At 46.4% G+C, this 26,500-nt stretch overlaps 1 protein-coding gene across 1 annotated transcript in view; it reads right to left on the reverse strand.

Moving 5' to 3' along the window:
• Window positions 1–2,378: 2,378 nt before the first annotated feature.
• Window positions 2,379–26,500, reverse strand: part of cadm2a (cell adhesion molecule 2a) — a gene marked incomplete at both ends in the record, with an annotated part of 268,849 nt that continues 244,727 nt past the window's right edge. The window contains 5 exons of the mRNA XM_084450129.1: window positions 2,379–2,497; window positions 3,130–3,252; window positions 22,271–22,387; window positions 26,021–26,199; window positions 26,462–26,500. The exon at window positions 26,462–26,500 is cut by the window's right edge and continues 52 nt beyond it. Of these exons, the coding sequence (XP_084306255.1) occupies window positions 2,379–2,497; window positions 3,130–3,252; window positions 22,271–22,387; window positions 26,021–26,199; window positions 26,462–26,500 (577 nt within the window). The remainder of the gene's footprint in view (window positions 2,498–3,129; window positions 3,253–22,270; window positions 22,388–26,020; window positions 26,200–26,461) is intronic.

Here is a 26,500-nt window from a genome sequence, read left to right on the forward strand (position 1 = left end):
TTCTGGAAAACAGCATATAGAGAAATGTGTGACCAGACATTGTAAAGTAATATGTAGAGATGGATACCATAATGATCAAGAACAATGTGCAATTCTTACATTTTGGATGATGGTAGTTGCTGAAACTTACTGCAGAGTTTCAGGCTAATGGCAACTGGAACATGTGTATTAGATAATAGAATGATTACTACTGGTGAGAGATGAGCCCATTCTGTTGTAGCTCACACAGATTAATTTCAAAACACTACTGCATCTGACACATTTCAGAACAACCAATCTGTTCATCAACACCAAAGCCTTCAGATCTGTAGCATAAAAAGCATGCCACTAAAATTACAAGAACCTGCTAAAATGGGAAAAATAAACATTTCCAGAAGTGGTTCTCCATTAAATATAAAAAAAATCAAATCATTCAAAGATGAAAGCTGGAATGCAAAGAAAGAAAAACGTGCCCAATGTGTTTTTACCAAAGTTTAGTACTTACACAGTATGTACATGCTGCCTCTCTCAAGCTTGCTTTGAAGAAATGAGCAATGACAAATAAAAAGGGAACCATTTGTCTGTCAATAGATAATGGCTAATATACAAATTTGAAGATACCTGTATAAGGGATTTCAAAATCTAACAACAATTTTCACTATTTACCACATTTAACAGACGCAATATACAGCTGAATCCACAGTGGAGCTTAGAACCATATGAACCAAAAATGAAATAAAATACACATTTAATATAAAAACACTGACTAGGTGTATTCAGGTATGAAATATGTTCAATATCCCAAATAAATTATGTATATTGTCTGAATGGAATGAAGGAAAGCCAATTTGTCTCCACTTGTCTGACTAGCTGAGCCATTCCTGAGGCCGTCTATGAGTTATTTTAACAATGGGATCATTTTGTGCTTCTGTATTTGTCTTTGCTATTCAGTTTTTGGGAGGGAGGCAACTGCGCAGGTAAAACAACACTCTCACAATGATTTAAATGCTTAATTCAAGATTCCCATTACAGTAAATACGCTTCATTTGAAAGGATGTCTTCAATAGCTTACAATAGCCATCCGCCTGAACCCAACCTTCACAATGGAAAACTTTTATACAACAGAAATATCAAGACTCTTAAAATACTAGCTTGACTCTCCCAGAGCTCATGGTGAGAATGTGAGGATATTGTAATAATTACTGTCATTGCGAGAGTAATGGTTTAGCTAGGCGTTGGCCTGAACAGTGCAGGAATATACAGACAAAATAACATGGATATACAAAGCAGGTTAGCAAATGATCATACAAGTTTGATTGTGTTCACTTGATATAGCTTTTTCATCCACCATTTCTCTTCTACCTTTTTGGTGTTCAGATATTAGTGTTCATGTTGATAATGTCATCTTTCTGTCTCTGTCTTACTATGAGAAGTTCCTCACCTATACACTAGTCATGTAGAGGATATTCTACACATATCTCACAAGCCTTGCTACAGTGTTACACAAAAACCTTCGTCTTATCTTACAAGTGGCAATTTCTGCAGTACAATTCTATTCAAAGGATAGTGAGGGTTCGATGGAATGAAATCAGGTAAAAGTACCTTAGTGTGAAAGACTATATACTGTATACTGTATATATAAGGCGAAAAAAGCACAAGTCTCATTCAAATTAAAAATATGTAAATTGTATAATCAAGAGCCTAAGCTATGAACTGATGAAGAGGATAAAAAAAACAGAAAGCATTTTACATTGCTACTGACAGACAGTAAATGAAGGCATTGATAGAAGTCCAATGGGTGTCTGTATATTTAGGCACCATGTAAACGTGAGAGGATGTGTCTGTGGAAATGGGAGGATTCATGTGTGTGTGTGTGTGGGGGGGGGGGGGGGGGAGGTGAGAGAGAGAGAGGGGAGGGGGAGTAGACGTAGAAGGTAGTAGTAGAGAAGGGGAAAAAGGAGTTTGAGGTGGTCTCGGGTGGATATGCAGATTCTCAAGATATTTATTTCACAGAGAAAAAGAGAAAGCAAACAAACAACCAGGTGGAGGCAGGCAGATCTCCAGCAGCTAGGAGATGATGCCGCCTGTAAAAACTACAGCTGGGGAAAAGAAGAAGTCGTGAACAGGATGGAGTGATGAGGCAGAATAAAATACAGGACACGTGGAGTTCCCACTCTGCACTCTGCCTGGGGTTTCCTAGGTGACGCAGCAGGGGCAGTGGACAGCGACATAGAGAGAGAGAGAGAGCGAGAGAGTGAGAGAGAGAGAGAGAGGTGGGGGGATAGCTACAGGGAGGGAGCGGGAGATAGATACAGAGAGAGAGAGAGAGAGAGAGAGAGAGGTGGGATAGAGAGAGAGAGAGAGAGAGAGAGAGGGAGCAGCATAGTGCTCTTTGCAGTCTAAATGAAGTACTCTTTCTTTTCCTCTGCGTGTGCGTGGTTGCCCTCGGCGTTGATGATGGCTGTGTCTGCGTCCGGTGCATCGTCTGCCCCTTTTGCCTCGTTCGTCAAATATGTTCCTATGGAGACACGAAGACATAAGACTAGCTCAAAACCTAGTAAATGGCTGAGCCATACGAGGGTGCAAAACTGTGAATTCCTGGATATCAATGTGCAGAGACCAAACGGAGAACTTGATTGGAGACAACTGGTGAAAATGGCAACCAGTGATGTACAGTTGCTTCATCACATGTGCGAAATTCGACCAATGGTGCAACTTCATCACTCAGTCTCTCAGTCAGTCACTCAATCACAGACATTTGCGTTTGTTGCGGTCCAGCCCAAAAAAAACATGTTTGTGCTGCGAAAAACCCAGTGAACCCAATCATAGAACATGATTTGTGTGAGTCCCTGTGGAGAATTGCCTGTCTCAGATGTGCTCCTGTGAAGAAACCAAACCACATCTCGCTACTCAGAGCAGCGGTGTCAGTAGACTGACAATGGGCAAGATGGCTACTGAAGAGGAGAACTCCATTCCCTAAGAGGAGACAGTATGGACACACAGAGCTGGGTCTGGTGTGGTCCTTATCGGAACTTTACGATGATACATCTCCCCGCTAGGCACCTTTACTGGTGACAGACAAGCTGGTGACTGGTGTGTCAACAGTAAAGGCTGTGGGGACGTTTATTGGTCGTTTAACGAAGGCCTTACCTTTATGCCTGGCCAGGTACCGCCCCAGAACGATGATCAAACACAAGGTGACGAAGACCACAACGGCCACAATTCCTCCAATCAGAGCATGGTCTGGGCCATGTGGTCCTAGCGCATTGGGATCTGGAGAGAGAGAGAGAGAGAGAGAGGGAGAGAGGGAGGGGGGGGATGTGGAGGAGTCAGGGAGAAGAGATTGTGACAGTGACAGACATGAGAAAAGAGAGAAGAGAGAGAGAGAGAAAGAGGAGAGATTATTTCCTGCTCCTTGGTGCTGATAAGCATTCTGAGGTGCTGTCATTTGGTGCCTCTCCACCTCCTGCAGTCAGAGCAGCCCGCGAGGAATAATGAAATTCAGACAGGCTGACATTGCACTGACACGCAGGAGAGAGCACACACGCACAAACGCACGCACGCACACACGCACACACACACACACACACATGCAAAATGAAGGAAAATAGAATGTAAAGGCAAAAAGGAGGGAGAGTGAATTATTCAGCGGCCCCCCGTAGGCCCCCAGACATGTGAACCAGGGCGGAGGAACACGGTAAAGAAATCATCACATGGAAAATGTCAATAAAATAAAAACTGATTTTTGATTCCGCTGTATCTTAGTCACAGAGAGGGTCTGTTGGTAAAGTGAAGTAACAGGGTGCTTCCGGAAGCTTCTGGAAGCTCTGAAAGGAACAGGAGATCTAGCTGTGGAACCAGGAACATGGCGTTCGTCTCCAGAGGGAGGAACCTGCCAGGGCCCAATCCCAATAATGCGCCAGAGTCCTCCTTCCTGTGCGCTTTCCCTCGTGGCCTTGTTCCAATACCTTTTTTTCACACCCCACACAATTAGTGAAAGCGTTATTTATGTGTAAAGAAGAGGAAAAGGTAAATAAATAATAACAATTCATTTGATCTATAAAGCACTTTTCACTGTCAGACAAACTCAAAGGGCTGACAATGAAATGAAATGAAGGTAGAGACAATAGAAAATAGAAGAGACTGAAACAGGCAGACAGAAGGAGAAAATGAGAGGAAGAAGACAGAGAAGAAAGACAAATGGAAAAAGCAAGAATGAAAGATGGAAAATGAACAAGAGACAGTGATACATGTAACTGCCATGTACCCAGCTGAGCAGAGACAGAGGGGGAAGATGGAGGCAGGGAGGGAGGGATGGAGGGAGAGGTGTAGAGAGGGACAGATAATGAAATGGCCTGTATTATTCATATCGGTCTGAGAGTGGAGAAATTAGCTCTGGTCTCTTCATCCTTCAGCTCTGAATGGCACTGAACAGGTGATTGAGTGTGTGTGCGCGTGCGTGTGTGTTTGCGTCTGTGTGTGTGCATGCATCTGTGTGTGTGTGCGCCTCTGTGTGTGTGTGTGCGTGCGTGCGCGTCTGTGTGTGCGCGCGTGTGTGTGTTTGCGTCTGTGTGTGTGCATGCATCTGTGTGTGTGTGCGCCTCTGTGTGTGTGTGTGCGTGCGTGCGCGTCTGTGTGTGCGCGTGAGCGTGTGTGTGTGTGTGTAACATGTAGTGCGCAGACCATTAACACTGTGGCCTTGGCACGGCTATTCAGGAAGGCATGGTCGGGTCACAGCAGAGCTGGAAGAATGATCCAGCAGGAGACAGACCGATGGGGGGGTGGACAGAACGGTCAGAGGCCCTCTGGCTTCCAGCTTCTTTTAATCTCTCTCTCTCCAGCTTCTTTTAATCTATCGCTCTCTCTCTCTCTCTCTCTCTCTTTCTATCTCTCTCTTTCTATCTCTCTCTCTCTCTCTCTCCCTCTCTCTCTTTCTATCTCTCTCTCTCTCCCTCTCTTTCTCTCTCTCTCTCTCTCTCTCTCTCTCTCTCTCTCTTTCTCTTTCTATCTCTCTCTCTCTCCCTCTCTCTCTCTCTCTCTCTCTCTCTCTCTCTCCCTCTCCCTCTCCCTCTCCCTCTCCCTCCCTCCCTCTCTCTCCTCACCAGGGCGCAGCCCGGAGGCGGAGCGTCTGTAGCCGACTGATTCATACCGGTCACGGGCGGCGAGCGGGAGGCGCGTGGGAGTCAGGGTGCGTTATGCGGCGCGCGGCACATCGCTACGGCAACGCAGGCCAACCGAAAACCAATATGGCTACTGTTCCTTTTGAGCTCTGCATATATGAATGTAAACAACAACAACGCTTGAATGTATAATTAACACAAGGTGTTAAGGTGCTTTGGCTCCTACTGGAACGTTACCTAGCTAGCGTGAATATACGTTTCTTTTGTTGTTGGCGATATAGTAGTCTGTTTCCACTCCATAATGTTCAGGTGGAGTTAGGCGGATTAACCTGGCTCATCACAAGATTGGTTGCGTTGCAGGCCTAATCCGCCATTCTTTGCGCTCGTCTATGACTCCCCCTGGAACACCCCCCCCACACACACACCTTTCTCTCTCTCTCTCTCTCTCTCTCTTCCTCTCATCCTCTCGACTCTCTCAGACCAGGCGGGAGTGAGAGGAACAGCTGGCTTGATCTCGCTCCATAACCCCTCCACGGGCTGAGTGACCCGGCTGTCACACTTGACCGCCGACCCGCGGACACGCATGCACACGCGGTGTGGTCTCGGCGCCGTGGTCCTGCTCAGCCAGCCGTGTGAAGGACTATAGAGGGATGCTGGCCTTCCACCAGCCAGCTGGGTCCAACACGCACTTATTTCAATACTCCTGCCTGCTGTACTTGGATCCACACGAGCTCGTGACTGCTCTACCTGTCTCTGCCTGTATGTCTGTCTGCCTGTCTGTCTGCGTGGCTGTCTGTTTATCTGCTGTGCACGTTCAAGGACAAAGAGAGAGAGAGAGAGAGATAGAGAGAGAGAAGGAGAGGGAGAGAGAGAGGGAGAGAGAGAGAGAGGGAGAGTGCGAGAGAGAGAGAGATAGAGAGAGTGCGAGAGAGAGAGTGTGAGAGAGAGAGAGCGAGAGAGAATGCGAGAGAGAGAGTGCGAGAGAGAGAGAGTGCGAGAGAGAGAGAGAGAATGCGAGAGAGAGAGAGTGCGAGAGAGAGAGAGTGCGAGAGAGAGAGAGAGAATGCGAGAGAGAGAGAGAGTGCGAGAGAGAGAGAGAGAGAAAGGGAGAGAACAGAAAAAGACAAAGACAAAGTGACAGATAAAATGAGAGGTTTCGGTGAAATCGGGGCGAGAGGGAGTAGAGGGAGGGAGGCGAGGCTACTGATACAGTTCGCTCGCTCCAGAACACATTATATTTTAATAAGGCCACAGACATTCTTCTCTGTATGATTTAATATTGGAGCCCGGCAGTGCAAACTCCTCTTTTAATATTTATTATGCTCTCCTAGCTGCCTGGCCTCGTGAGTTTAGCTCCTTTAATAAATTAAACAGGTTCAGGGCAGCTGTGAAACGCGCCGCACCCCTCGCTTGCCCCACTGAACAATAACTGTCATCCCCTAAAGCCTCCTGTACCTACAGTTCACCTCCTCCTCATGACCGTTTCACACAGAACAACAGAGAGACCCAGTGTGGATGGGATTTATGTTTTTTATCACCAAAATTGACAGTTACAAGGTTATCACCCGACAGCGACAATATGTAGCTACTGTATCTATATGTAGTCCCATCTGCCTCCGAGTGTATCGAACGGCGCCATCTCACCAGGACAAATCCCTGGTTTAAATGTATCTGAATGCCGATAATGATGAATTGTAACCGTGCTGCTGTATGAAGGAGCTGCTGTGCCGAGGGTTGAATCCTCAGCGCCTCCTCCTCCTACAGCAAAGAGCTGCGTCTCCATGTGGGCCACTGACAGCTGAGGTGGTCCCTCGCTCAGAAAGGATGTTTGAGGCGCTGGTGAAAAGCCAGCGAGCAGCTATACAGAAGGACACTGTACGTAAGTGAGTGGAGAGAGAGGAGGTCTCAGTACGCGATAAAGAAAAGAGTGTCCTTTTTTGTATTTCGTTTCATATGAACCTTTTATGTGTTGCACTTTGTCTTGATGTTTTTAACGTCTCATGTAAAGCACTTTGAATTGCCTTGTTGCTGAAAGGTGCTCTACAAATAAACTTGCCTTGCCTTGCGTGTAGGCGTTCTAACTGCGCGTGACAGCGACACACCGCTAGCCGGCTCTACAGAGCCACAGCAGGACGTCAGAGGAGATCAGACACCTGAGATGAGCAGCGCTGGACATCAGAGAACCTTCAGTTCAGTGACTTGTGTTCTCTTTTCTAATGAGCGGAACGAGGGTAAAGCAAACGATCCTCAGAGGCTGAGGGGTTCCTATCAGCTGATAGGGGGGGAGCAGTGAGACGGGGATGAGCTTATTAGCGAGATATTAGTTCAAGAAAAAAAGCTCAATTTTCTAATCAAGAGCCCAGCTGGAGAGGGGGGCCGACGCCGTGGGAGACCTCTGCATGGGGGGAGTGATGGACAGGGACCCCGGGTGGAGCAACGGGGGGAGTTAAACTCACGCAGAGTCAAACGTGCGCACGTGTGTACACGCACATACACGCACACACACATGCGCAGGAGCGCACATGGATTCCGGTACACATATATACACACACAGACACACACACACTCGCACCACGCGTGTGCTCCAGTGCACACACACACACACAATCATGGTATTACCACTATTACCATTGTCCACAGTGTCTGTTAGAATCTAGACAGTGGACATTCCTCGTGCCTCTGTGGGCTCAGCCACAGGACTGACCAAGGGACCGACCAAGGGACCGACCAAGGGACCGACCAAGGGACAGACCAAGGGACCGACCAAGGGACCGACCAAGGGACCGACCAAGGGACCGACCAAGGGACCGACCAAGGGACCGACCAAGGGACTGACCAAGGGACCGACCAAGGGACCGACCAAGGGACTGACCAAGGGACTGGGTGTGAGCAGCATGTTAAATTGACCATCTCATTAAATGTGTGCCTGAGATCATATCATATAAGCGCAGTCTTTACAAGGCCACTACATGGCTCTCTCTCTTTCTCTCTTCTCTCTCTCTCTTTACTCTCTCTCTCTTCTCCTTCTCTCTCTCTTCTCCTTCTCTCTCTCTCTTTCTCTCTTCTCTCTCTCTTTTCTCTCTCTCGCTCCCTCTCTTCTCTCCCTCTCTCTCTTCTCCTTCTCTCTTCTCTCTCTCTCTTCTCCTTCTCTCTCTCACTCCCTCTCTTCTCTCCCTCTCTCTCCTCTCTTCTCTCTCTTTCTTTCTCTCTTCTCTCCTCTCTCTCCTCTCTCTTCTCTCTCTTCTCTCTTCTCTCTTCTCTCTCTCCACCCCCCGCTCTCAGCTCAGTGATGATTGGAATTCTGCCCTTACACCTGAAAGTATCCTTTCATCCATTTGGAGCAGAGAAAAGCCTTTTTTTCTTGTTCTCCTTCGTCTAGGATATGGGCTCATGAATCATAGAGCTCAGTGGATCAGATCAATAAAGCACCAGTGGCCTTACCAATGGGCTGTTAGTGCTGCCTCGTGCCTTTGTGTGTGTGTGTGTGTGTGTGTGTGTACAGTATGTGTGTGTGTACGTGCGTGGTTCAGAGAGAGAGCGTGAGAGAGAGACAGACTGACAGAGATACAGATAGAGATATAGACAGACAGACAGACAGACAGACAGAAACACACACACACACAGGTACAGTACATTGTGTTAAGTTTAGTCAAGACCTGATGTTTGTCCATATTTCAGATGATGTTATAATTCTCCATGGCTATTTGTTAGACTTACACTTACAGAGAAGTGGTACACACCGAAATTTGACATCATGTCTGATCGCTGCTGGAAATGGAAATCACAAACTTGCAGTTTCACATTACCATATATACATATATATATATATATATATATAGAGAGAGAGAGAGAGAGAGAGAGAGAGAGAGAGAGAGATAGATAGATATAGATATAGATATCCATATCTTGTTGAGCGTGGTCCCACTGGTTGTTACAGTGAGCAGATAAACTCAGGCTGCAGCCTAGCCAGGTCAATAAGTCAATTACAATTCCAATTTTTTGGCTGAGGTTGGAAATTCAGCAATTTGCCTCTAATGCATGAGCTGGCACTGCAGCCAAGAACTAGGGATCCTGGGAGACACCCACACAGGGGTAGGAGAGACAACCGAGGGCGTAGTCACTCACTCACACACACACACACGCCCGCACGCACGCACACACCTCTTTTCACACATAAACTAGGAATGGTGCTCAGAGAGCACAGACCTCCGCCCATGAATGCATTCCGTGGTTCTGTGTGTGCGCACGTGTGTGCGCACGTGAGTGCGAGCAGTTTGGTAATGCAGCATTTGTTAGGAGAGCTTTATGCCAGTCCAATGTGTCTCTTTTGACCTTCCCATATCAAGATATGACCGTTTCAAGTACCCCTATTGAAAATTAATGGTTAAAATGGTAAAATTACTTTTTCGCTCCCCAAGTCCAGAAAATGAATGGAGGTGAATGGCCGGCCATGTTTGGGAAGCTCATGGACCCACCCCGTGATTCAGATACACTCCAGAGTTGAATGTGTTGTTAGTTAACCCAAGCTACACCCCTCCATCGAGTTTCATGAAAACAAGGGCGTCGTTTTGATTTGAGCTTTGGTGGGGACATAAGCAATGCGAGCCCACGTTAGCGTGAGCCTAGTCTCGGAGCCAGACTCTCTACGAAGGAGAGAGTCTCGACTTCAGCCGCTTAGAATTTGTAAAAGGAAGTTCTTAAAAAACGCATCACTTCCGGTTCGGACTGTCTACTACTCTCTACGGAATGTTGACAGGATATCCGCCCGTTTTTTCCCTCCAACTTCCTTCAACAAAATGTCAGCGCCTGAATACCAGACGTAGTAGACAATCCGGACCGGAAGTCGACTAGCACGAGACGAAAATTGTGGGCACTTATTTATAAAATAAAAATGCATAAATAGTGTTTTAAGCTAAACAATCAGATCAGATTATCTTGATGACTGGTTTAATTAACCTCCTGAACTGATGCATTTGGTCTACTTGTGCACTTGCTGCATAGAAAATGATAGCCTTCCCTCATTATGCTATTATTCTAGCTCACCTGTGACCCTGCAACTCCACCTTCCTCTCCTCTCTCTGAGCCCCCTGGCAGGACTGCTTCTGTCACCTGCACATTGATACATGTTTTTATTATTGTTGACTCTGGCAATTAAGAAAGCGTGTTCTTTGAGCTGACTTACAGTACACTTTGACTTGGTGCTTTAAAATAGCTCCTGATGTCCACTTTTTTTCTTTTGGCTGCTGCTATCTGGACTAACGTTAGCTAAGCACACACATAGACACACGCGCGCGCACACACACACACACACACACACTCACAGACACGCACACACACACGGCTCAGTGTTACAGACCCATGGGGATTCGATGGGGTTAACTTAGCTAGTTCTGTGTCTCACGTTTAGCCAGCCCAATTGACACATATAATCGTGCCGTAGCCTTTTGAAAATGTAGATGCACACAATGAAGATACACAGGCGTTTCCTTCAATCTACATGCACATGTAGCACTAACTAGCTAGCTAACATTAACATTATCATTCTCTGAGGTTTGGCAAGTGAAAATACATTCTGATTTAACGTAATGTTAGCTAACGTTAGCTAACATTAGCTAGCAGCTACTTTAATCTTGCTAACGTTAACCTGAACAATCGTGCTGTTAGGAGAGGCATCCCTCTCATTAAAGTAATGCACTTATTAGTATCCTAACATAAATATATTTCCAATATAAAGCAAAATAAACTACAACTCACTTTCTACTCACGCATTCGGCATCGGCATTGATCTCATTACGTTACGACTTCCAAACTCCAAACCCGCCCAATTGCCTAACGACTTGTTGCGAGACAACCAAACGAATGGGAGGGGTGTGGATACTATTGGTCGTGGTAAATAAGCAAGAAACAACCAGCCATTCATATTAGCGGGTATTGGTTAGGGAGGTTAGGGATTTTTATTGGTTGGTGGTGGGGACAATTCAGTACTCGCTGGATATTGGTGGGGACATGTCCCTGCGTCCAACCCCAAATCTACGGCCATGCATGAAAATCAGTCTGGTAGTTTTAGCATAAACCTGGTCTGAAAAAATGAATGGAGGTGAATGGCCGGCCATGTTTGGGCGGCTCGTGGACCCACCCCGTGATTCGGATCCGCTCCAACATTTAATGGGTTCTAAACTGGCCCATACTAAGTCCCTCCACCGAGTTTCATGAAAATCGGTCTGGTAGTTTCTGTTAACAAACAAACAAACAAACACACAAACAAACAAACAAACCAGGAAAGGGCTCGTGGAACTGCCCTGTGATTTGGATCTGCTCCAAAATTGAATTTCGGGAAAATCTGTCTAGTAGTTTTGGCGTAATCCTTCTAACAGATGAACAAACGAAGAAAACACAAAATACAAACAAACACATCACCTAAAACATTACCTCTCGCCCTGCGCTGTCACTGTTAAAAATTGCAGATCGGAGGTACGCACACACACACATGGGTGACAGCAGGGAGTTGGAGAGTGTGTGTGTGTGTGTGTGTGTATGTGCGTGTGTGTGTGTGGTACCCTGCTCTGGGTCTGAGTTAATTAGATTCTGAACAAATGACTTCTGCTAATTATTCAATAAAGCTGTCCCGTATAGCAGGGCATGGCTTGATTATCTAGCCCCCCATGTGGCCCAGCCTGCCACCCCCCCCCCCCCCCTCCACACACACACACACACACACACACACACACACACACACACACACACACACATCATAGAAGTACAGGGGAATCAGTACAGTGTGACATTTAACAAATGCCCAATGTAGTAACTCAGTCCAATCAATCAATGACTCCACAAGTGATTGATGATGGATGTTGATTTGATCATTTCAAATATACTCAACTAATAAGGCTACCCAGACTGGGGAGTTTCCAGAAGTATCCACTCATCACCTTTCTAGGAACCGTCCGATCTCTGACCTAGATCTTGTCCTTCTACAGTATTAGAGCCAGTAAGGGACGATAGGTTTGCCCTTATAGATGCTGCTTTTAGATTAGTTCTGTACAATGGCCCTTCTTGTTCAGGTAGGTGTTCAGATCAGGGTAAACTGACTCTGGACCAGTGCCTAGAGGTCTACTGTACTTAGTTCTGCTGGAGGAAAATGGCTGCCTTGGAAACAATGACATCACCACCCAAATAAGCATCATTCCCTAGGGAGAGAAGTGAATAGAATAAAAAAAATAAAAATAATTTCAACAAATTGGACCTCCTCCCCTGTGTGTGTGTGTGTGTGTGTGTGTGTGTGTGTGTGTGTGTGTGCGCGCACGTGTGTGTGCATGTATGTATGTGCGTATTAGAGGATTACATACAGTAGAGTGTTCTCTTCTGCTAAGAAAGATGAATAAATGAACGGAGGAACATTTACAGGTTATTCATAACAGGCGCTCCAGGATGTAATGGTTCCTCTGGTTCTGTGTGGCGCTCTTGTCCCAGACCGTCCCCATAACTCTTCCCAGAAGCGCCTTAATGTGACAGCTCATCAATAACCGCGCCTCGCACCTAAGTGGGAGGACCTTTGCGGTCGGTTTTAATTCTTCCCTCGTTCCTTCGCTTTTCAAGGAGAGTGGGATGGAGCGATGGACGGGGGGGGACGGGGGGGGGACAAGACCCTCGGGGTCTGTTGTCTCAATATTTAACTGTCCCCTCCCTCCTTCCTCTCGGGATAACCTAGCCTTTTCCATTTAACCACAGCGGCAGCTTCGCCGTCCACAGCTGGACCCTCTAGAGAGTCCCCCCCCCCCTGTCGCCTGCATCTCCCCTCCGTTACGAGCGGACCGATGCGAACGCGTCGCTCCCTCTCAGCCCTGTGCCTATTGAGCTCTGGCGAAAGGGCCGTGGTGCAGGTCTACGGGTCAGACAGTTCCACACACAGAGACGCCACGCCCGTTCGGCGGGTCATTTTGAGAGAGGGAGCACCGAGGGCATGTTAGCGGTCACGCATGTTAGCGGTCGCGGACATGTTAGCGGTCACGCATGTTAGCGGTCGAGGGCATGTTAGCGGTTACGCATGTTAGCGGTCGAGGACATGTTAGCGGTCAAGGGCATGTTAGCGGTCGAGGGCATGTTAGTGGTCATGCATGTTAGGGGTCGAGGACATGTTAGCGGTCATGCATGTTAGCGGTCATGCATGTTAGCGGTCGAGGACATGTTAGCGGTCACGCATGTTAGCGGTCGAGGACATGTTAGCGGTCACGCATGTTAGCGGTCGAGGGCATGTTAGCGGTCGAGGGCATGTTAGCGGTCGAGGACATGTTAGCGGTTGAGGCCATGTTAGCGGTCACGCATGTTAGCGGTCGAGGGCATGTTAGCGGTCGAGGGCATGTTAGCGGTCGAGGACATGTTAGCGGTCGAGGACATGTTAGCGGTCACGCATGTTAGCGGTCGAGGGCATGTTAGCGGTCGAGGGCATGTTAGCGGTCGAGGACATGTTAGCGGTCGAGGGCATGTTAGCGGTCACGCATGTTAGCGGTCGCGGACATGTTAGCGGTCACGCATGTTAGCGGTCGAGGGCATGTTAGCGGTTACGCATGTTAGCGGTCGAGGACATGTTAGCGGTCAAGGGCATGTTAGCGGTCGAGGGCATGTTAGTGGTCATGCATGTTAGGGGTCGAGGACATGTTAGCGGTCATGCATGTTAGCGGTCATGCATGTTAGCGGTCGAGGACATGTTAGCGGTCACGCATGTTAGCGGTCGAGGACATGTTAGCGGTCACGCATGTTAGCGGTCGAGGGCATGTTAGCGGTCGAGGGCATGTTAGCGGTCGAGGACATGTTAGCGGTTGAGGCCATGTTAGCGGTCACGCATGTTAGCGGTCGAGGGCATGTTAGCGGTCGAGGGCATGTTAGCGGTCGAGGACATGTTAGCGGTCGAGGACATGTTAGCGGTCACGCATGTTAGCGGTCGAGGGCATGTTAGCGGTCGAGGGCATGTTAGCGGTCGAGGACATGTTAGCGGCCGAGGGCATGTTAGCGGTCGAGGGCATGTTAGCGGTCAAGGACATGTTAGCGGTCGAGGGCATGTTAGCGGTCGAGGGTATGTTAGCGGTCAAGGACATGTTAGCGGTCGAGGGCATGTTAGCGGTCAAGGACATGTTAGCGGTCGAGGGCATGTTAGCGGTCGAGGCCATGTTAGCGGTCGAGGACATGTTAGCGGTCGAGGACATGTTAGCGGTCGAGGGCATGTTAATGGTCGAGGCCATGTTAGCGGTCAAGGGCATGTTAGCGGTCAAGGACATGTTAGCGGTCGAGGGCATGTTAGCGGTCAAGGACATGTTAGCGGTCGAGGGCATGTTAGCGGTCGAGGCCATGTTAGCGGTCGAGGACATGTTAGCGGTCGAGGGTATGTTAGCGGTCAAGGAAATGTTAGCGGTCGAGGACATGTTAGCGGTTGAGGACATGTTAATGGTCGAGGGCATGTTAGCGGTTGGGGGCATGTTAACGGTCAAGGACATGTTAGCGGTCACGCATGTTAGCGGTCGAGGGCATGTTAGCGGTCGAGGGCATGTTAGCGGTCGAGGGCATATTAGCGGTCGAGGACATGTTAGCGGCCGAGGGCATGTTAGCGGTTGAGGGCATGTTAACGGTCACTGATTACAGCTGTTCATCTGATGGAGACTGGTCCTGCTGGGGTTGGGGCACTTCAAAAGAATATCTTAACTGCCTTGTACTTAAAACACACATGAAAAGGGAAACTTTAACTGCAACCGAAACTTTAAAATCCTACAGTGCTAAGGGTGATCTTTATACGAGACCTTAAAACCAAACCACCTCTGGCTACACTCTGGTAGACAAGGCTGTGCTCCATGGTAGCACAAGCAGCTCTTTGTATTTGGTAGGCTGTGTGTGATGTTTCATAATAGACAAATAGACAAAAATGGCTCTGTATTGCCAAGGTAACCTCCATTCTATTCTCCAATATTAGTCTATTGGAGTTCTTCGGGCAGGAAATGACCGGAACAATGTGGCCATAACTCCTATGTTCAGCACGGCAACTGAGAATCTGAAGGTCGAGAGGTTTCTAGGTTTACTCCTCCTTTTATTTCCATTTTCTTTCTTTCAGCGCTGCAAAGCACTTATGGGTCTAGGAAAAAGAAATCTCTCCCGCAGAGGAAGACCCGATTTTATTTCCGTGCTTTCGTTTCTGCAGACTGTGACACTAGGCATGACTAATCGCCATCGCCTTCGCAGAGGCCCTTTCTCTTGGGCGGTATCTGCCGGAAGAAGCTGGCCAGAGGAGCGCTGATTATGAAAAGTAAGTCGTAAATATTTTAAACCCCCCAGAAACCCTTGTGCTTTATTCAACCTTTCAGCTTCAGAAGGTCAAAGCTAATTTGCAAGCCATAAAAATGCATTTGGCAGATTTTACAGGGAGCAGAGAGGGGAGGAGGAGAAATGGAAGAAGGACGGGGGGGGGGGTGGTGGGGGGCATTGATGACATCGTAAGGCCCTCGTGATACTCTGTGGAAGAGTTATTATAGCCATTAAGAATGGCAGAGCAGAGAGAGAGAGAGAGAGAGAGAGAGTCATACCCCAGATAGTCACATTGCAAAGTAAGGCAATAGAGGTAGTGTCATCATATTTAGGGTTTAATCTCGACGAAACATTGCCTTTTAAGTTTGAATTATGGCAATATCCTGTATATGCATAGCTAAAAGTCTTACTTGGTACAGTATACTAGACATAGTATACCATGGAACTCTAAGGTTTGTTACTAACATAAGATCCCTTACCCATCACTGTACCCTGTATCAGTTAGCAGAATGGAAAAATATTTTTTACATATTTGTGTATAAGGTGATCTTGGGTCAGCTACCAACATATCTGAACATGTTACTCAGCTTACCAAAACATGGAAATTCCAGGTTAAGATCACAACATTAGATATTATACAATGTTCCAAACACAAGAACAGATTTTGGTAAAATGGCTTTTAAACTATTCTGCCCCATCATTGTGGAAAATTTTGCAAAATGACCTGAAACATAATAATTTTATACTACACTGTAAAACCTTACAGTGTAACTTAATGAAAGAGTAAGTCAACTTAAATTAAAAATAGCCGAAAGTTGAAATGACTTAAGTCTTTAAAGTACGCTGAACTCATTAGAGATATTTTGAGTTAATAACTCAAACAATTCAAGTTTGAATAGCGATTAATTTATTACAGTGAGTTACATTCACTATCTTTGTTTACGTGAGCTCCACTTATCAGGCCAAACATTGCATGTCACGTGACTACTGACGTAACCAAACTTTGGTATTTAACCTTAGCCTCGCGTCACCAGTCTCTCCTTAACCTTGAACTTCAAGACGCCATTGGAAATGTGTGGTAGGTAAGAAATATAACATGACCGTGCATACCTAGTCTATATATTTACAACACAGTTACACCATATGTTATTTTAATATGACTAATTACTTATAAACGAACGTTTATCGCTTGACAGTTGATATTTTCTTAGCTAGTGACAGAAATTGTCAGTCATTATCCCACAGTCTTTGCTAGTAACGTTAGTGCTAGCTAACGTTCGCTAGCTGAGTTAGCAAGTGTGAATGTCAATTGCTAGTATTCATTTGAAGTCTCTTGTCTCTTTGACATTTTTACTTAAACTTATGCCGATATACCATATATTATGTTTTTACTGAACTGTATCAGAGTTCATTTGATGAGATTTATGAAGGATGGTGAAGAGTGCCAATGGATTGTTTGAGATTCGTGAGGGTCGGGTCGACCAGTGATGGCTACACTAGCAAACGAAATCTGATCTGAATCTCTACCATCCTACAGAAATGACATAAAATTGTTGCATAGATGTCAATATTTTACTTGTTTTTGGTCATCCACTGTCTGAAGGTATTTGATGTGTGTATGTGCAGTTAAATGATTTTGGGCATTGGACCTCATTTGCAAGTTAGCCAGTATGCTATTTATCAGTTTTCAACCAGTTTCATCCAGTCGCTCTAGTTGCAGAATTTAAGTGAATGGTATACTTGGCTAGTCACTAAACTATCTTAACCACTCCACAGTGCACCAAAAGCAAATAAAATATGCTACCAGTCTATTGATCTGAATTTGTGTGTTGATAGTATTCTATCCTTGAATAGCTTTACTTTTTGGGGAACTAGTTTCTTGGTGAGAGTACCATCTTCGAGAGCTGTGTAAAGGCCTGCTGCTCTGCCCTCGACTACTGCTTCTGGCTGCTCTGCCCACGACTACTCCTTCTGGCTGCTCATCTGCCCATGAGTACTGCTACTGGCTGCTCATCTGGCTGCTCATCTGTGCACGCCTCCTCGTTAACAAAGGTAGGGGACAGACCGCAACACACTGCATGTGTGCTTGCTCACTCACTCACTCACTCACTCACTCACTCACTCACTCACTCACTCACTCACTCACTCACTCACTCACTCACTCACTAACTCACTAACTCAGTGTGTGTGTATGTGTGCGTTGCAGATTCAGAGTAACGTCTTCGAGAGCTGTGTAAAGGCCTGCTGCTCTGCCCACGAGTACTGCTTCTGGCTGCTCTGCCCACGAGTACTGCTTCTGGCTGCTCTGCCCACGAGTACTGCTTCTGGCTGTTCTGCCCACGAGTACTGCTTCTGGCTGCTCTGCCCACGAGTACTGCTTCTGGCTGTTCTGCCCACGAGTACTGCTTCTGGCTGCTCTGCCCACGAGTACTGCTTCTGGCTGCTCTGCCCACGAGTACTGCTTCTGGCTGCTCATCTGTGCACGCCTCCTTGTTAACAAATAGTAGACCAGGTGCTCTAACTATACTACTGTACCTTTCCCCATTTTGGATGGCAGTTGGTATTTGATGTTTTCTCTGTTATGATGGGCTATACTGTGTTTTTGTTCTGTGAGGTTGTTGCTCGTTTGTTTTATTTCTACTTCACAATAACAGAATGTGATGTAAGCAACAGCAGACACCAGCTGAATTCAATTTTGTGATAAACAGTAAAGTCATTATTGGTCGAATTTGTATTTTGATGGAATTCAAGCCACATTTTTGCGAATAAAATTGCTTTTATCCATTTGTGATGTGTCCTGCTAAATTATTTGAGTTTGGGCAAATTAAGTTATTTAAGGCAGCTTGTGTACTTCAACAATTTACAATATTAAGTAGGTAACACTTGAATTAAAGAAGTGTTGTTAAGATGGTTCATTTGAGTTGTCTTACATAATTCTCATTCATTACCATAACTTGACTTAAATGAGTATGAAACAGATAGTTAATATGAGTAGTCTAAACTAATAATGGTGAATGTAATGAGTATAGTGTACTTGATTCCTTCAAGTTACCAAAACACAAAATACTCTTGTACATTCAACTCAGTTGGTTGAATAATTCAGAATTGAATGTTTTAAGTTAATAAACTCAAATTGTTCAAGGCAGCCTGTGTACAAGATTGATTTGAGTTACATTAACTTGGCAGGTTTTACAGTATAATTGATTATTTTTACGGCCAGATTGGAGAGCTGTTCACATCAGGTGGCATTGCCCATCTTTGGTCGCAGGCTCAAAACTCATCTCTTCAAGAAGTACTACAACAATCCTCCCACCTAAGCACTTATTATATTATATTGCACTGTACTTTAGATTGTGATTCTTGCACTTTGCCTTCAGCACTAGATTATGCTCTTAGTCACTTGTTTGTTTTAGAAAGAAGATGCACTTGTGAGTTCTGGCAAGTAGTAGTACATTGGCTCTTCCTACGTTAAATGCAATTATTGTTAGTCGCTTTGGATAAAAGCGTCTGCTAAATGACTGTAATGTAATGTAATGTAATGTAATGTAATATAATGCATTGTGCTCGGAGACAATGCGGATTCTGGTCCTTGTTAAAAGTTGCATACCCTTTTACTAATGTAAAAATGATTTGTCTAATCTCTTTATTGTCTTATTGTATTTCATAGTTTTAATGACTGTAGTGGAAATAAATCTGATCGAAAGCAAAAGGATTTGGTTCGCTCAAAGAGGTCAAGTCTGATTTATTAAGAAAACATACGAGCGCAAGGACTTCAGGATAACGCACGTGAGTGGTTCATCCAACAGAAGTGAAACAGTCTGGTGTTGCGCGGCCTTATATTCAAGCAATACACGGATGTGACGCTTCCAGAGAGTTGATTGGCTAACCCATCTGTACACGTCATAATAAATGGCAGACATCATCGTGGTTGAGAGTTCAGACACGTGAAACGAAAGTCTGGGGTGTGTCCCCCCCTGGAGATGCCTTCCTTTAATGATAAAACGACGGCAGGGGTGTTTATCATTACCGAAGTAGGGGACAGGGATGTTTGGAATGGCAAAAGGTGGAAAAGGTGAAAGGTGAAAGGTGAAAAAGAACGGTGAGCAAGATGCTATAACAACAGGTTTAGGAACAAAAGGCTGAACTCTGAAAAACCGAGGCCAGTTGTCTCTAAAAATCCCAAGACATGACTGAGTCTCCTTCACTTCACTGCAAGTTCTAGCCTGTATGCCCTCTTTCTGAGCATGTGACAAATAAAACTACCTTGAACCTTGAGTAGGAAGCCTGTCCTGTTCTTTTCAGTTAATTTATGCATCTGGGGATGTTGCCAAGGTGTTGTGTTGTTCGTATCGTACGTCTGTGTATGCTGCCCTCTTGGCCAGAGCTCACTTTTAAAACTTCTATGTGATTTTCTCTGGTTAATTAAAGTATAAATAAAAATAAAAGAGCAGCTTTATGTCATGAGACACAGCAGGTGTTGACAGTGTCACTTCTGCTTAGCTGCTATTTACATTTGCTAAGTGCTTCTGTGTGTTATGTGAACCACGTATACACTGTATCCTATTATGGATTACAAGGAAAGCTAACAGCTACTTGCCAACCACCTAGGTTGCATCTCTGTAACTATTTTTCAGCTCTACTGATTTTTATAATGAAGTGTTTATTCCATGTTTAGTGCTCTGTGAAAATGTTCCTAGCTAATAGACTTAAACATTTTCCAGGAGCTTGTTTGATCGTCTCGTTCAGAAGAGAGAGGTCAGGGAAGATCTTTTACACTTCACCTACTGTCTATTGACCCAAATGGGTGAATTGTTTTTTTGCTTCGCTCTAGAAAATTAGGCACAGGATCTCTGTACAGTACATCTCCCTCGCGCTTTATAAATAAAGTTAGATTTGATTTGACTTGACAGTGTGTGGAGCCTGACACCCAGAGGTCCCTAAACAAGAGAGGTGCCGCACATAAACAAAGACCCACACCGACGCTGCTCACAATAAGCCTCTGCTGTCAGCCTGCCTCTCAGCTAGTCAGCTACTGTAACTGTATCTGATGTGCTAAAAGAAGCTGCCGACTTCTCTCCAGTGGCTCGATCTGGCCCACATGTCAAAGGAACAGATAGAATCAACATGATGTACACAGCAATTTCCCCAGAGATCACAGCTACTGACTACATCAACAGCTGTGAACCGGGAGGGAAACTTGTTACAGTAAAAAGCAGCCTCCAGAGCAGACTGTCAGAGAGGCAACTCCCACAGGCCCCTCACGGACACGACTCAGTCTGAAGGTTGAAAAAGGGCACTCGTGGAATGGCTATCACATTCATGTATGCATGAGGTGTTGTATAACTTTATATGCGCCATGTACATCTATGCATTATGTACATAAATTTACATTAACAAATGTGTAGGAGTCAACACACAGCAGATATGCCATAGCACAAATCCCCTGTCATAGGGGTCTTCAACTTCACTGTCCGGTTTCACTCCTGCAAGTTGGATTGTTTGCTTAACTCAGGTGCGCAGGACTGAACCAGAGTCTCTGGAAGCTGCCTCAGACCTGGGTCCTCATGAGGATCTTACCTCCATCTATCTATGTATCGTCTATCTCAGTGAACTGTGTAATTTTCTGACTCCAGTCATAATCATCTTATTAAGAGAGCGAGAGAGAGAGAAGGAGAGGGAGAAAGAGTGAGAGAGTGTCAGAGAGAGAGAGGGGGAGAGAGAGAGAGAGGGAGGGAGAGGGAGAAAGAGTGAGAGAGAGTCAGAGAGAGAGGGGGAGAGAGAGAGGGAGGGAGAAAGTGCGAGAGAGACAGAGGGGGGGGGGGGGAGAGGGAGAAAGAGCGAGAGAGACAGAGAGAGAGAGAGAGGGGAGAGAGAGAGGGAGGGAGAGAGAGAGACGCTCTCTCAGGTGACGCATCATCAAAACGCACCGAGGAGGAAGGAGAGGAGGAGAGGACATAGATGAAGAGTGGGTGGTAAAGGGCTACCGTTTTTTTGGACATGCTGTTAGCCTGTGTGTGGCGCGGGGACACGCCTCCCCTCTGAGAGAAAACGTCACTAAAAGACAACATGGCCCCGGGGACTAGAACCGTGCGGAACGCTATTTGCCCATGGAGCCGGTGCTATGGAAGGAGCGGGCGATGAGCCCAGCTGACCCGGTACTGTATCCTGTGTCTCGAGTGAGCGGAGCCACAGTCTAGCGGTCCGGAGTGGGTGGGCTCTCTCTGATGACGTGTCAAAGAGCTGGGCTACCTAGAACCCCCCCGGGTCCACAAAGAGCTGGGCTACCTAGAACCCCCCCGGGTCCACAAAGAGCTGGGCTACCTAGAACCCCCCCGGGTCCACAAAGAGCTGGGCTACCTAGAACCCCCCCGGGTCCACAAAGAGCTGGGCTACCTAGAACCCCCCCGGGTCCACAAAGCCTCTAGAACCCCCCCGGGTCCACAAAGCCTCTAGACCAATCACACACAGCGGACGACTGAGCCGCGAGAAAACGCTACGGAGCGCAGGTCACTAAGAGATCCTGCAGGGAGACGTGAAGGGAAACGGGGGGTGGGGTGAAGAACGAAGGAAAGCGGAAGGGAGAGGAGACGGATGGAGGGAATATCGGCTGCCAGGGAGGAGAGAGAGGAGGCGCGAGGGTACGATAGCTCCGGGGAGGGGGGCGGGGGGAGACGGAGGAGCGGAAAGAGTCGGCAGACGCGCCGCACAGAGGGAGAGAGTCGTGATGTTGAAAGCGAGATGGAAAGAGGATGGTGTCGGGAGAGGAGTGATGTTGACAGAGGGAGAGAGAGAGAGAGAGGAGGGAGGGGTGTGCGGATGGAGGGGGGGTAAGGGAAGGGGTGGTGGGGAGAGGCGTGGTGTGAGCGTGAGGGGTACCGTACCTCTGCTGCTGCCGGCCGCGGGGTCTGAGGAGGCGTGGCTGTCTAAGAGGGCGGTGGTGGCCGGGGGGGCGGGGCGAGGGGGAGGAGTGGTGGATGGAGGCGGGGTGGTGGGGATGTCTGGGTAATGGGACGCATACAGCACATAGACAAACAAAACACACACGCACAGATGGACGGACGGACAAAACGATGACGACAAAAAAGGGAAACAAATTCAACATAACATATGAGTAAACACGATGATGAGAAATTAAAACCAATTTCAAATCAGAATATACAATGGGAATACAAGTATGTGTTTAACATAGAAACTAGTAATCATACTACATGATTATAAACACCAGGAATAAACATGCAGTTGTGTATATGTGTTGGGTCACAGTAAAACTGGAAATTTGAGGTGGGTCAAAGTATAAAATCTGTTGTAGAGACATCGCTCGACTCAAACTAACGTGTTCTAACCTCGTCTAATCATCCGTTTCTCACTCAGCTCCTTGGCTGATAGAGTGGTAATGAAGCCTGCTGTGTCAAAGTTCATGCCAGTCAGGTTTTAAAAGGGAGACTCGTCACCAGGAAGTTGAGCTCCATATGATTTATTCATTGGTTGGGAAACAAAACAAAATGGAAACTTTGTTTGCCTTTGTTGTGGTATTAGCATATTAGCATATCAGGTGTAATCCTGGTGCTACAGCTGTGGTGCTTTAGGGGGGTTAGAGAAGATAAGATACCCAATGCTTATTACCATGATTAGTGTCCAGAGATGGAGTTAGCATTTATCCATCAGGGAGGTTTAGAACAGAGTCATTTAGCAAAGTGGAGATAAAGGCTAAGGCAGTTTGGCGTAGCTTGATAAGGCCTATCCAAAACGTGTTGCTTGTTGATGACCTCACACAGCAAGGGAATTGGATAACATTGACAGGGTGTTGAGATTTAAACTCCTATTTAAACTTCAATGTGCAAACAATGTAAATGCTTCTCATTGAATAAACCAACCAAATAATATATTTGATCTACTATCTACCTGTAGCCTACGATTAACTAAATATATAATTAAAATGTTCAAGTTTAGCAGCTATTATTCTGTCCTCAAATGTAATTGTCTTTTGCCCTTAAAATGGAGGATCACTGTAAAACTTTGTTTCATCTGAGGAAATATTTCTCACTTTGCCCATTAAAGCATTTTGTGAAATATGGAATTGAAATATTGTGTGACAAAGTTAATGGGGTTATACTGTAGAAGCACCGTGGCTTTTACCTTAATGTCTGCCTACAGAAGCAGCTTGAGGCTTTTAATTGGCTGAGGCGTTCCTTCAGAGGGCCCAACATCCTCAGCGCCTGCTTGACATTTCAGCCTCGGTGTGAATCACTGAGCAGCTAAGTGCTCTTTTGGAGGTGGGAGCAGGCCGAGAGAAAAAATGGCTCCATTGCAGTGAGGAACCATCAAAAAGGCATTCTCCAGGAATTATGGTGGCCATTGTGAAGAGCTAAAAGGTGTGTTAATCGCTGATGAAGGGTAGGAACAGATGGAGTGCCATTTCCAAAGAACGGGTAATGAATACGGACAGGGTGCCGCCATCCAATTACTTTCCGTAGTAGCAAGGGAAGTTGTCAATTTTATAGCATCAACATCATTAGGTGTGCCGGTTCCTTTTGTTGTCAAATTGGGATGGCATTTGAGGGTGGTGGAGGAGGGAGAAAGGGTCTAGTTTATGTAAGGCTCTCCATCACAGGGATAATTAAATCTGCTCAAGATCTTCAGGAGGAGGAAGAGGTGAATTGTCAAAAAACGAGTGTGAACAGTTAACTTTGTGAAATTAAATATTCTGACATGACAGAAAGAATGAGTGAGTCTAGAACAGGGGTCAGGAACCTGAGCCTGCTTGACTTTTCATCATTGGCTTCCATACAAATGTAGAATAGGTAATTCATTCAAACCTTTATTTATACTCGTAAAGCACTGAGGTTTCCCTCATTTACAATTTTGATGAGTTAAAACAGAATTACAAATCGTAATATAATTTACAATTAGTAGCGCAATACAAAACCACTGATTATACTGGGTTAAATGAATAAATATGCAGAGACGAACGACATCAAGTCTAAAGGTTTGGTTTGGAATGCCGACACGTATCAGCCGGTCTGACACGAGTGCCAAAGTCAGCTTGAGAAACAAATCCTTATTTTTAACCGACCGTTTATTTTGTGATTCTGTCAGCGGGCTGCCAGCAGAGATTTTCTCTGTACAAGGCCCAGCCACCGGAGAAGACAACAATAACAAAATTGAGTGAATGTTAGAGAATCAAGTGACATGATTCAGGACCAACGTGGCCGCCAGAAAGAGAAAAAGCGACGTTTCAAAGACGAATGTCTCCATCAGAGCTAACGCAGCTTGGTGGCCGGTACTCTGTTTGATCTGCAATGAGAAATTCTCTCACGATAAGAAGAGCAAGATTGATAAACTCTACAGTTGCCACATAGTGTTTGTCATCTTTCAAACGTGTTGCTTTCTTTTGACTCCCGAGGTACACATTTGTTTCTCAAAATGTGAAAAAATATCTCTTGCTGTCAGGTTCCTGACGCCTGGTCTCAAACAAGGTTTGATAAACATTTTGAGTTATGATCAACCTCCCCCCCTCTTTGGGTGAGGTGTTGTGGTGTAGGGGTTAGTATTTTGAAGGAACACCTCAAGGTCTACCATGACATACTGACAATAATCACAGTCATTTTCATATTTTTCAGTATGCTGTGTACTGTGAACCCATTATTTTGGTTTATTTACTCTTTCTACATTCTTCTGTTGTATTATGTCCTATCTTCCCAGCTCACAGTCATGTCTTAACTTAATCATATGCTTTTGCATGACTTGGGGCTTTTGTGCCTATGTAGTATGGTATTAGGAAGTCTGTTCACTCTGACGCCAGCATTTATTGACATCAGGACACAAGGTGAACAGAAATTAAGAATTAACCTCTGAATAGAACCATGAATAGAAACAGCTCTTCCCCTGTTCTCAGAAACAGGGTCAAACTGGTCATCAAATATTTATCCTTTCCTCACGCTGCCTTGGGCCATGTCCGTCCTACACACACACACATGGACACGCACGTACACGCACATACACGCACGCACACGCGCACACACACCTGGAAGAGCGGACGACGGACGGCAACAAGAACACACATCCACTCTGTTTGACTCCAAAACAGAACAATTGGGCCGTAGGACTCACCAACAGCTCTCAGCTGTCTCCCTCTCCGACCTCCCGTGAGAATAGAGCCTGTCTTTTCCCCAAGGCTGCCTCTCCGCCCCCGGTCCCTCTCTACCCAGGTACCCCCCCTCCCTCCCCCCCTGGTGAACGAGGAGATGAGAAGTGTGGTGCCGCTCGGCTCCTTGGAAGCGCCATTACCGGTGACAAATGTTCTACGTGGCTGGCGCCGAGACAGAGGAAGAGTGATCCGTATTCCCTGGCACTCTCCTCTTCCTCCTCCTTCTGCTCCTCCTTCTCCTCCTCCACCTCCTCCTCCTCCTCCTCCTCCTCCTCCTCCTCTTCCTCCACCACCTCAGGCGTTGCCTGTGGTCACTTATCTTTCCCGGCCACACTCCCCACTCCTGACAACGCAGCACTAAAAACCGCCTCCCTCACACATTCCCCTTCCCCGTGCGTGTGTGTGTGTGCGTGCGTGCGTGCGTGCGTGCATGCGTGCGCGTGTGTGTGTGTGTGCGAGCACACACGCCTGTCTCGGGCCTCACCGTAGACGTAGAGGATGTACTCGGCGCTGCTGGTGCCCAGGTGGTTGCTGGCCTCACAGCGGTAGGTGCCATTGTCCGTCTTGTTGAGCGTGGTGAAGGTGAGCTCCCGCCCCTCCACGATCATGCGCTCCGGGTCGGGCAGCTCGCCGCCGTCCTTCGTCCACAGCACGGGGTCCGGCCTGGGGGGGGGCGGGGGGAGGGGGGCGGTGGCGGTGGGAGGGAGGGGGGGGGTTGGGGCAGCTCAACGACTAAGCGACTGACTCAATGTCTAACAGTAGGCGACGCTTTTTTTCCAAAAATAAACAAACAAATAAACAAACACATAAATAAATAAATAAATGTCTTTTTTTACCATAAATAAACAAACAAATAAACAAACACATAAATAAATCAATAAATGTCGACAATGTGGCGGACGCGCGTCGGCCGGCCGGTACTTACGAGGGGTTGCCTTTGGACACGCACTCCAGCTTCAGGTAT

This window comes from Borostomias antarcticus (assembly GCF_949987555.1).
Source record: "Borostomias antarcticus genome assembly, chromosome: 15".
NCBI classification, from domain to species: Eukaryota; Metazoa; Chordata; class Actinopteri; order Stomiiformes; family Stomiidae; genus Borostomias; species Borostomias antarcticus.